This window comes from Podarcis filfolensis (assembly GCF_964270895.1).
Source record: "Podarcis filfolensis genome assembly, chromosome: 18".
NCBI classification, from domain to species: Eukaryota; Metazoa; Chordata; class Lepidosauria; order Squamata; family Lacertidae; genus Podarcis; species Podarcis filfolensis.
This window is the reverse complement of record NC_139622.1, coordinates 12,719,189-12,730,665: the sequence shown is the minus strand read 5'-3', so window position 1 is coordinate 12,730,665 and position 11,477 is coordinate 12,719,189. Positions and strand designations below refer to the sequence as shown.

The 11,477-nt window shown below is 49.0% G+C and overlaps 2 protein-coding genes across 2 annotated transcripts in view; one reads left to right on the top strand and one right to left on the bottom strand.

Moving 5' to 3' along the window:
• Positions 1 to 586: 586 nt before the first annotated feature.
• Positions 587 to 4,244, bottom strand: RPL36 (ribosomal protein L36). The gene is made up of 3 exons (XM_083594984.1): positions 4,081 to 4,244; positions 1,580 to 1,714; positions 587 to 738 (listed from the first exon to the last, which is right to left on the bottom strand). The coding sequence occupies exons 1-3, from the start codon at positions 4,171 to 4,173 to the stop codon at positions 649 to 651; spliced, it is 318 nt and encodes a 105-aa protein (XP_083451110.1). The 5' UTR covers positions 4,174 to 4,244; the 3' UTR covers positions 587 to 648.
• A 2,997-nt stretch (positions 4,245 to 7,241) lies between these two features.
• USE1 (unconventional SNARE in the ER 1) overlaps positions 7,242 to 11,477 on the top strand; it is a gene marked incomplete at its 5' end in the record, with an annotated part of 5,895 nt that continues 1,659 nt past the window's right edge. The window contains 7 exon segments of the mRNA XM_083594278.1: positions 7,242 to 7,402; positions 7,404 to 7,453; positions 7,456 to 7,577; positions 7,579 to 7,764; positions 10,050 to 10,099; positions 10,829 to 10,907; positions 11,393 to 11,398. Of these exon segments, the coding sequence (XP_083450404.1) occupies positions 7,242 to 7,402; positions 7,404 to 7,453; positions 7,456 to 7,577; positions 7,579 to 7,764; positions 10,050 to 10,099; positions 10,829 to 10,907; positions 11,393 to 11,398 (654 nt within the window).

Genomic DNA, 11,477 nt, shown 5'->3' with positions numbered 1-11,477 from the left:
GAAACGGCAAAGGGCGGCAGACGCAAGTGGGGAAGAGTTGCACATCGCACGAAGACAGCCGCTAGAGAGAAGTCTGCAGGGTAAGGCTTTGCAGCGGAACCTCGGTTGTCGAATGTCTTCTGGAAGACTGTCTGGCAACCAAAAATTGGCGTCAACCGAGGCCGACTTCCAAAGATGATTTGAAAACAGAATCAAATTTTTCAGCTTCCAAAGCGTTCGACAACAGAGGTTCCACCTTTCCCCCCTTCAGCTTACCGTATTTTTCGCTCCCTAAGACACACATTTTTACTCCTAAAAAGCAAGGGGAGATGTGTGTGAGTCTTATGGAGCTGCACAGCGCCTCTTGTTCTGCTGGCTTCCCAGCAAAGCAGGATGAGGGGCGGAAGGGAGCCCCTTTTGTCCCTCATCCCGCTTTGCTGGGAAGCCAGCTTTTTAGGCAGGGGGGAGAAGGGATGGAGGGCAGCCCCTTCTCCCACCTCCTGGAAAAGCCAGCAAGAGCTGCGCCGAGTCTGCGTCTTCTAGAGCGAAAAATACGGTAACCCACCCCCCTCGGTCTTTCTCAATCCCCACAGATGACGCTTCCAGATTTATTTCTTTGAAATAAGTTTATTGGGCACTTTCTTTTGGGGGTGGGGGAACAGGGAGCTGCTAGTCCTTCTTGGCGGCTGCTTTCCTCATGGCCGCCAGGACGTTGCTCAGCTCCTCCCTCTTCCTCTTGGCGCGGATGTGGGTGCCCACCTGCGGAAGCAAAAAAGAAGCAGTCAGAGACCGGGGGGGGGGGGGGCGCACAGGGGGATCCAGCCCTGCAACTTCTCCCTTTACGCCAAAGGGATGATGGGAATTGTAGCTGAAAAGAGTCGAAGTTCGGGAGGCCCTGCTCTGGACATTGTGTGCACTTGGGGGGCACAGTTGCAAACCCCCCCCCCGGATCAATGGTGCAAGGGGGCTACTCTCTGCTGTGGTTTCAGGGGAGAGGAAAACCTCCACACTCCTCTCGCCCCTTCAGTGAAGTGGCAGGAGAAACAGAGCCCCTCCCGCTTCACTGAAGGGGTGCACTCTCGCTCTCCAGGCTTCAGCGAAAGCAACGCATAGCGTGTGGAGGGAGCGCTCCCTCTGCGCTTCGGAGGCTTCACGTTGCTTTCGCTGAAGCCAAGGAGCCTGCATTCGCTCCATAGGACGTACACACATTTCCCCTTCATTTTTGGAGGGGAAAAAGTGCGTCCTATAGAGCAAAAAATACAGTATACCCACCTCTCGCAAGGGCAGGCCCAGGAGCTGCACCGCACCTCTCCCAGCCAGGCCTCCTCTTTGCAACTGGCAGGAACAAGCGGCCCAAAAGAAGCTCATTCCTCCTCCTCCTCCGCTGTTGCAAGCAGAGAAGGAGGAACTGCTCCTTTCGGGCTGCTGGTTCTTCCGCCACCACCAGGTTTGTGGTGTGGTGAACTGGCTTATACTCCAGTCAAGTTTTCCCACTTTTTTGTTCTAAAATGAGGTGGGTCAGCTTATACTCGAGTATAACCCTGCAAGCTCCCCCCCTGTGGATGTGTCGTCGTCCCCCGCCCAGTTTCAGAGCACTCACCCTTTTCTTGATGAACTTCAGAGCTCGCTTGTCTTTGGAGACCTTGAGAAGCTCCATCGCGCGCCTCTCGTAGGGGGCGAAGCCGCACACTTCCCGGATCATGTCGCGGACAAACTTGGTGTGTTTGGTCAGCCGCTGGAGGAGAAGAAATACAAGAATTAAAGCAAGACAGTGGCGAAAAATAATCGTTTCTGGTGTTGTTTTTTTGCCCTGTTGAGTTTAACTCAAGCTGGCAGAGCACAAGACTCTTCATCTCTCTCTCACACACACTTAAATCTCTTGCAAAAGCCAGGGATAGCTCCGCAAAAGCCTTGACCTCAGGGCAGCAGGATGAAGGCTCCCCGTGCCCTGAAGAGGCTTCGCGCAGCTAAGCCAGAAGCTAGAGCAGCAAGAGGGAGCACTGCAAAGCGATCCCTCTTGCTGTTCTGGCTTCTGGGATAGCCACGCAGCCTGCATTTGCTCCATAAGACCCACACACATTTCCCGTTACTTTTTAGTAGGGAAAAAGTGTGGCTTATAAAGCAAAAAATATGGCATATACATACACACACACAGTATTTTTTGCTCCATAAGATGTACCTAGTTTTTAGAGGGGGAAAGCACAAAAAAAAATATTCTGCACAGAGCCTCTTGTTCTGCTGGCTTCCCAGCAAAGCGGGATGAGGGACGAAAGGGAGCCTTTACAAGGGAGCGCTGAGCAGAGCCTGTAGGTCTCCCAGATGCGAAAGCAGGCAGGAGACTCTGCTCAGCGCTCCCATAAAAGAGCCGCCTTTCTCCCTCCTCAGGGAAAGCTAGCAAGAACCATATTTTTTGCTCCATAAGACACACTTTTTCCCTCCTAAAAAGGGGAAATGTGTGCGTCTTATGGAGCAAAAATACGGTGGAACCTCAGTTTTTGAACGTAATCCATTCCAGAAGACCGTTCTGAAAGAAGCCTCAACACAAGAGGGAAACTCAAAGTGGAAGCCGCATGGCACATTCGGCTTCCGAAACATACGACAATGGATACATTCGACAACCAAGGTTCCACTGTATATATTTTTATTAAATTTGTGTTTTACAATTCAAAATACTCCTTTTTACATGCTTAAGATATCAATGATGTCCCTCCCTCTCCTTCCATGGTTCATTTTACGTATCATAAACCCCTGCATATTTCACAAAAACATTCAGTATTCAATTATTGCACCCATCATAGCTTATTTACACTGCTGAATTTATCTTAACGCTGGTGTACACTTACCGTATTTTTTGCTCTATGGGACGCACTTTCCCCCTCCAAAAATGAAGGGGAAATGTGTGTGCGTCCTACGGAGTGAATGCAGGCTTCTTGGCTTCAGCGATAGCAACGCAAAGCCTCTGAAGCGCAGAGGGAGTGCTCCCTCCGCGCTCCAGAGGCTACGCGTTGCTTTCGCTGAAGCCTGGAGAGCGAGGGGGTCGGTGCGCACCCATCCCTCTTGCCCTCCAGGCTTCGCTTCGCTGGAGAGGCGCTGCACAGTTTTCCTTCTCTGCGCAGCACCCCTTCAGCAAAGCGGGAGGAGAAATGGAAGGGGCTCCGTTTCTCCTGCCGCTTCGCTGAGCAGAGAGGGGGAGAATATTTTTTTCCTGTTCTCCCCCTCTAAAACAAGGTGCATCCTATGGTCGGGTGCGTCCTATAGAGCGGAAAATACGGTATTTTAAGCATTTATCCCAAGACCAACGGAAAGCGCTGCAGCCACTGTGGACAGAGGGCCAGGTGGGCAACTTGGTTTAAGGCTCCTATTCAACTGGGCCTTTGTTCAGAGTCATGAAGACTAGAACACCAGTTCGTTTTAAGTCTCTGGAGGCACACACATATTTTATTAAATTTTCTGTTCAGCAATTTTAAACACTCATTTTAACATCCTTCACAGATCAATGATGCTCTTTCCATGGTTCGTTTTGCACATCATAAATCCCTGCCTATTTTACATAAACTAAACCATTCGGTATTCCATGATTGCATCCACCCAAGCTATACTGTTTAATTTATCTTAATGCTGCAAGCCTTTTCAAATATACAGTTTCCCCTATAAATTCAATAAATGTCTTCCAACCTCCTCTAAACGTTAAGTTTATTGTTCTCTTCGTCTGCGAATATTCTGTCAGCTTAAGCGGCGTTGTTTCTCAAACTTGGGGGTCCCCAGCCATTGCCGGACTACAACTCCCTCCGTTCCCGGACCGGTGGGCAGGGGATGATGGGGATTGTAGTCTATAACAGCTGGGGGGCCCAAATTTGAGGAAACACTCGCCTGGCGGTTGCAGATCCTTTACAGCAGGCACCCCCAAAATTGCCCCTCTGGATGTTTTGGGACTACAACTCCCATCATCCCTAGCTAGCAGGACCAGTGGTCAGGGATGATGGGAACTGTAGTCCCAAAACATCTGGAGGGCTGAGTTTTGGGATGCCTGCTTTACAGGAGCCCAGATGAGAGAGCGAGAGCCCAGCAACCCACCCCCTTTTCCCCTGACCCCAAACTCACCCCACGGCGTCGGCACTGGCGGGGCTTCACCACGTTCTTGGTCACCTTGTGGCCCTTGTTCAGGCCCACGGCCATCGGGTAGCGGATTGCCATGGCTAGAGAGAGAAAGGAAGGAGGAAGGTTGTTATTACCACATCTACCCTCACCGTACAACAACCCTGTGAGGTAGGAGAGGCCAAGGCCACCCTTTGGGGCTGAGCAAGGATTTGAAGGTGGTTCTGATTGCATTCTCCAAATGAGGAGAGCCACAGTTACGGACAGGTAACCTGTGGAACTCCCTGCCACAGAAGCCAGCGACGGCTGTAGCCACGGGTGACTTCCAAAGAGGATTATTGTAATTATTTATTGGATTTATATACCACCCTATACCCGGGGGGGTCTCGGGGCAGAATAAAATCAAGATCTAAAACCGCAAAATACATAATAACAACACATTGAGAGAGGAAGAGGCGGTGAGCAATGATGGCTCCTAGCTGTGCGGCTGAATAATACCAGAAGCCACGGCGAGGGAGCGTTTCTCAAACAAGGATTCTTGTCTGACTACAACTCCCATCTCATCCTAGCCAGCAGGACCAGTGGTCAGTGACCGACCAACCAACTTCAAATCCTTTATTATGGCCACAGCAAAGCATAAAAGCACACAGAACATGTCAATCAAACCTTCGGTGGCACATGTGTCAATCCTAGCAGCACAAGACCTGGCCACTGAATATGTCAGAGTCCAGGGATGATGGGATTTGTAGTCCAACAGCCGCTGGGGACCCCCGTTTGAGAAGCATGGCTTTGGGGCAACTGGGTGACCCTTTGGGCTAGATTTTATCTGTGCCTTTCCCCTCTCGTCCCCTTTTAAAGCCATCTAGGCCTGTGACACCCCCATACCTTGTGGCAAGGAGTTCCATGGGGCATAGTCATTTCTTCCTCTTTATCCCCCCATCCCCAAAATTTGATTTTCCACATTAAAATTTACAATCACAGCACAACATACTCTATATAAACAAGATTCCCAAGAATCTCCTGGACTTCTCCCCTTGGGGGACGGGGGTCTTATTGTTAACTCTTTCCTGCATCTTTTACAACAATCCAAATTTTTATATCTCCCTTACAGTGAGGGGGGTAAGCATTTGATCCCCTGCTAAATTTGCCCATTTGCCCCCTGACAAAGAAATGCCCAGTCCGTAAGTTTAATGGTAGGTTTGTTGTAGCTGTGAGAGACAGAATAACAACAGGAAAACCCCCCAGAAACCCAGAAGACAAAAGTCAGAGATGGATGTGCATTATAATGCGTGAAATAAGTATTTGATCCCCTATCAACCAGCCAGGTGTGAGGCTACCTGGCATCTTCACTGTATGTAACGAGCTGAGATTAGAAGCACCTGCTGGAAGGGAGAGGTCTTGCCTGTAACCCCAGCTCGTTACAGTACCAAACGACACCTGTTGACAGAAGCAAGCAATCAAACCAGGGCACTGAAAATGGGTTGAAAATGACCCAAAACACACGGCCAAGGCCACAAAGGAGTGGCTCAAGAAGAAGCACATTAAGATCCTGGAGTGGCCTAGCCAGTCTCCGGACCTTAATCCCTTCAAAAATCTGTGGAGGGAGCTGAAGGTTTGAGTAGCTACACATCAGCCCCGAAATGTTACTGACTTGGAGAGGGATCTGCAAAGAGGAGTGGGACAAAATACCTCCTGGGATGTGTGCAAACCTGGTGGCCACCTACAAGAAACCTACAAGGGTTTTGCCACCAAGTACTAAGTCATCTTTTGCAACGGGATCCCATACACCCGAGCAGGAATAAAGATAGCAACAATTACAATAATAACTATAATAAAAATAATAAAATACTATTGTTTGTTTGCCCCCTAGCCCCCCCCCCCGTTATAAGAATCCTAAGGTCTCAAATGTAGACTAAAACGTTCATATATGTACCAGGCAAACACAAGTATATAAACCACGTGTACAGGAGAGCAACTCTCCCAAGTTGACCTCAATTATTTCTCTGCAAGGAGAAAGGAAATGGGAACAATAATAATTGTCTTTCCATTTGGACACCTCCCTTTCAAAATACAGTCTGGCAAGTATCTGTTAAGCTGAGCAAACTACCAAGATGCGCAAGAGATTCAGGAACTACTGACCATCTCCAAGGAATGCCCAGGCTGCCCCGAAAATTCAAGTGAGTAAGGCAAAATCACCATTATTACAAAAGTCTGAGATTACAGGCCAGACCTCTCTCCCTTGCCGCAGGTGCTTCTAAACTCAGCTCGTTACCCACAGTGAAAACACCAGATCAAATACTTATTTCACTCATTATAATGCACATCAATCTCTGACTTTTGTCTTCTGGGGTTTTTCCTGTCCTTATTCTGTCTCTCACAGCTACAACAAGCCTACCATTAAAACTATGGACTGGTCAATTCTTCGTCAGGGGGCAAATTTAGCAGGGGATCAAATACTTTTCCCCCCCCTCGCTGTATATCTATATCTCATCCTCATGCTGCAAGTGAAATTGCAACCCCACTAACGACTGGAACAGTTCTCAAGGGGATGGGATATATACACAGCCTATGTAAAAAAAGAACATTGCCAAAAGATCTATCCATTGTTGAGCTTCGATGTGCAATTAGGCGAATTTTATAAAATAAAACTGACAGTAAGCCAAATCACACGGAGAAACTAAAGTCTAAGCGGGTTTTTAAGGAATTTGATTCGGGAACAAAAGGGGAAGATCGGAAGCCTTGTCAAAAACGTAATCACAAATGTATACACAAAGTAATAATAATAATATTTTATTATTTATACCCCGCCCATCTGGCTGGGCTTCCCCAGCCACTCTGGGCAGTTTCCAGAGAAATATTAAAATACTGTAACACATCAAACATTAAAAGCTTCCCTAAAGAGGGCTGCCTTCTAAAAGTATGAATCATGGCTTATTTTTTTACTTCTAACTTTGCCTATTGCACTTTTCTGTTATAAAGCTCTGAACCAATAAAGCATATATATTTCTTAAAAAGGAGCTTCTCACGATGGTTTCTTTAAGGCAAACTTTGAAACTGCCCCCATTTCTTTCGTTTTGGCCCTGGAGATTTCTGATTTTTCGGGTCACTTTGGCCCTTTCGGCGTAATCCGCCCCCCATTTCTCTCGGGGGGGGCGCCAACTCCCATCATGCTCCGGGGCCCCCTCTGCCTCCATCTCCCCCCTCCGCCCCATGGCCTCGTAGGGTCTCCACGGGGCCCAGCCTGGCCTGGAAGGGCGCCCCATAGCGAGCCGCCTCCCCCCGCCCCGCCTCGGCCGGGACCCCCTCGCGCCCCCCGGGCTCCCCTCCGCCTCGCCCGCCGCCCCGCAAGGGAGGATGGCCGCGGATCCTCCCTCGCCCCCCGACAGAGCTCACCTGCCGCCGCTGCGTCTCCGTCCAGCTCCCGCCGGAAAAAGGAACGCCGGAAGTGGAGGAAGCGGCTATGTGCGCTTGCGCGAGCCAGCCCCGCCGGAAATGGGGGGAACCAGAGAGACGCCGCTTCCCAGAGAGGCCGGATGTGATCGTCCTGACCCGGAAGTTGTCATTTCCGGCTCTGACATGGCGGCGGCGATGCCGGTTCCCCGCGCGGAGCTGAAGCTGGTGCGGCTGCTGAGCCGCTGCGAGGCGCTGGCGGTCGACCGGCGCGGGCCGGAGGAGTGGCGCCTGGAGAAGGTCCGTGCGCGGCGGCGGCGGCGACCGAGGGGCGGGGACCCACAATGCACGGCGGGGTTGCTATGGGAACGGGGAGCCGCCCCCTTTGGACAGCTGCCTGGCAGGCCGGCATCCGGCAGGGGCAGCTTTGCCTGCAAAGAGCAGCATCTGTGGGCCGCCTGCCTGCGTCGCAGGGGTCTAGCATCAGATTTGGGGCTTTTTTAAAAAAAAAAAATGCAATTTCATATGCTCTCATAATTATAAGAATTAAAAATAACGATTATAAATACTTTCGCTTGTTAGAAGAATTAAAAAATCTTTCCTTTATTATAAACAACTTCAAATCCAAGAAGTCTGAAGATCACTTAAATGGCTCAATGTAAATTTACAAGTGGATGCGCATTATTTGCAAACAGTCTTTGCAATTATTATCAGCAGTTGTGCTTTGTTATTTACTAATTTTTATGCTGCCCCGTTGCTCAGAAAAGTTCATGGAGCAGCTTAGCAATGAGTATTTTTTTTTTAAAGTACGAATTAAAACGTAAATGCACAAGATCAAAGGCAACAGAAATATGTGAAAGGAGCGGGGAAATGCCACAGCACAAATTTAAAAGCAGAGTTTGCACAAAAGGCCCTGAGAGCTCCCCCCAATTTGGTTTCCAATGGGTGGTGATGTTTGAAACCGTTGTGAATGTTTGCACTGGCCCAGGTTCTCCCAGCTTGGTCCCCTGGTTGATGCAGTTCAAAAGGGTCCTTTTTTGTTTGTTTATTTGCTACTAATTTTATTATTAATCTTCTTTCACACACATCTCAAGGTCGATGTGCAAAATAAGTAAACAAATAGCTTTGGCAACAGTTAAATGTCATGCAAAAAAATAACAGCAGGTCCATTTAAGAAAAATTCAAAATCGATATCCCTTGGCAGAGACCTTGTCACCAAGCTGGGAAAACGTGTGTCTTCTGTTGTTTCTCAGCAGAGACATTAAACTAATGGTTCTGCCCCCTTAACCACCCTTTCCCACATGGCTCCAGCTGATATTTTGAAGTTCTTATGTCCCTGTAACAGATGCAGGGAATCTGAAAACGCAAAGAAAATCTCTGAGGTCATATTGTAGCAAAAATGTAGCACTCGCAGGCAACTGTTTCCCAGTTGTCAGGGTTTATACTCCATTTTTTTAGATTTGCCTTGAGAGAGTCTTTGAACCTCTTTTGTTGACCACCAGCATTACGCTTTCCATTTTTAACTTCCTTTTAAAGCTGGGGGGTGGGTCTTGGTGGCGCCCCTAACCACAAGGTTTTAATTTCAGAAGGTTTTTGGAGCGTCCGCAACCTTCTGGCCGGGCAAGGCGATCTCACAAATGTCCTGCCGTCGCCACCCGGTCGCCACTGGGTGTCGCCCTCCACCTAAGGGGACTCCGCTCCAGCTTTGCCTTGGGAGGACCTTGACAGAGCGAGCCTCTCCGCCCCCCCCCACTATCAACCTGCCACGTCATGGGTCCATTCAGAGCCAGAGGGTTGCTGTGCCCTCGTCAAATCCTGCTTCCAGTTGCAACTGGAACTGGTGCAAACTGGTGCATGTAGCCAGCCACTGGGAGGACAGGAGGCTGGACCAGGTGGGCCCCCTTTGGCCTGATCCCCCCCCCTTTGATTTTTGAAATATTTTTTGGTTTTACAAAATAAATCACACAATTATCCCAGTGAAATTTTGAAATAAAACAAAATTCTTCCAAATCTTTTTTTTAAAAAATACAAAATTTATTAAATTTCCATTTTACAGTGGTACCTCGGGTTGCAGACGCTTCAGGTTACATACGCTTCAGGTTACAGACTCCGCTAACCCAGAAATAGTACCTCGGGTTAAGAACTTTGCTTCAGGATGAGAACAGAAATCATGCTCTGGCGGCACGGCATTAGCTAAAGTGGTGCTTCAGGTTAAGAACAGTTTCAGGTTAAGAACGGACCTCCGGAACAAATTAAGTACTTAACCCGAGGTACCACTGTATATTATTAAAATACAATAACATTTTTCAGTGATACTGATTCAATTGAAATGTCGACCTCCTTCCCTCCCAACTCGTGGCTACCTGAATTTTTCCTTTAAAATCTTTTAGCATTTGTACATTTTCCTCCTTACTTCTCTGTGAAGAAGCATGGCAACGAAAAGGCCCTTTAAATGCCCTAACTAGGTTACTTGAAGGCGGGTTACTGTGGCATCTCCAAACCGAATACCAGTCTGGGCTGCTGCTTCGCTTGAAGGCGGCTCTTGCCCAGTGTTGCTCACACCAGTACCCTCTCTTCGTTCCCAGTACGTCTCTGCCCTGGAAGAGATGCTCCTTGACCTCAAGAAACACTCCAGGTGAGTTCCTTTCCTTGGTGGGACCTGCAGAGGTCTCGGAACCATAGAATTCTGCAAGGCAGAAATCTCAACAAACGCTTCCAATCGCTGCTTAAACACCTCCCAGAAAGGAGAGTCTGAGGAAGTCCCTTCCCCTTTCGAACGGTTCTTCCTGGTGTTTAGTCAGAATCTCCTTTCTTGGAACTTGAAGGCCTGGGTTCGAGTCCTACCCTCCAGAGCAGGAGGAAACCAAGCTTGCTCCATCTCCCATGCGACACAGCCCTTCAGATATCTCCTCTCAGTCTCCTCCAGGCTGAACACTCCCAACTTCTTCAACCGTTCCTCATAAGGCTTGGGTCTCCAGACCCTTGATCGTCTTGGTTGCCCTCCTCTGAACGCCCTCCAGGTTGTCAATACCCTCTGGAGATACCCAGAACTGAACTCGGGACTCCAGGTGGGGTCTGACCAAGGCAGAATGGAGCGGTGCTATGGCTTCCCTTGATCTGGACACTAGACTTCTCTTGATACAGCCTGGAACAGCACTCACCTTTTCTGCTGCTACATCACACTGTTGACCTCAAGGGCCTTCTCCAGGCTCTTAGCAAAACAGATGTAGGAACAGAGGAAACCGCTTTCTGCCATGTCAGACCACTGGGTTTCAGGCAGGGGGAGAGCAGGGATGCCAGAGACCAGGCAGTGCACCGGCCTGATCCGGCCGCTTTCCTTAACGTCCCGATGTTCCCCTTTCAGCAAACCTGCTCCCGAGGTGCTGAACGAATATTCCCGCAAGGTGGATTTCCTGAAGGGGCTGCTGGAAGCAGACAAGCTGGTAAGGCCCTTGGTGTGTGGGCTTCCTTCGTGGTGGTCCTTATCCCCGACAGCAGAAGGCTGGGCTGCATCGTCGTGTTGTAAACAAAAATTGCCCTTTTCCCTTATGGGGTATCCAAGAGCCCATATAGAGTCCTTACATAGGTTCCCTATTGGTAGGAGAGAATAACAGAGGCCAACCAGAGAATATTGAGAAGCAAAGCAGCTAGTAAGCTTGATCTTTATTGATCTGTTGCAACAGGGTGCTCCCCTCACATGCAGGAGAGAGGAGGGACCCAGAAAAATAGTGTGCAAGGCCTTATAAAGACTTTTGAAATTGCCACCTTGTAGATCAAGACCACGCCCAGAAATCATACATACATCACGGAAGGGGTGTAACCTAAGACCACCCCTCAGATACATCACACCTACATCACAGAAAAGGCGGTCTAAAACAGAAATTTGAATATTGTTTTCTCCTGTTGTTGTTTATCTCCAGTCTGGCAGGTTACTTGATTGGATTTCCTGGGGAGCCTGGCCAGTCTTTTGTAATGATAGATACTTAGTTCCTGGGCCAGGTCACAGGCTCACA

What these genes read in the sequence shown, in the direction of transcription:
- RPL36 (XM_083594984.1), bottom strand. Translation starts at nt 4,173, where the DNA reads ATGGCAATCCGCTACCCGATGGCCGTGGGCCTGAACAAGGGCCACAAG. An exon ending in GCCAGTGCCGACGCCGTGGG is followed by an intron (nt 1,715 to 4,080) that starts GTGAGTTTGGGG and finishes CTTCTCCTCCAG; the next exon opens with CGGCTGACCAAACACACCAA. An exon ending in TGAAGTTCATCAAGAAAAGG is followed by an intron (nt 739 to 1,579) that starts GTGAGTGCTCTG and finishes TTGCTTCCGCAG; the next exon opens with GTGGGCACCCACATCCGCGC.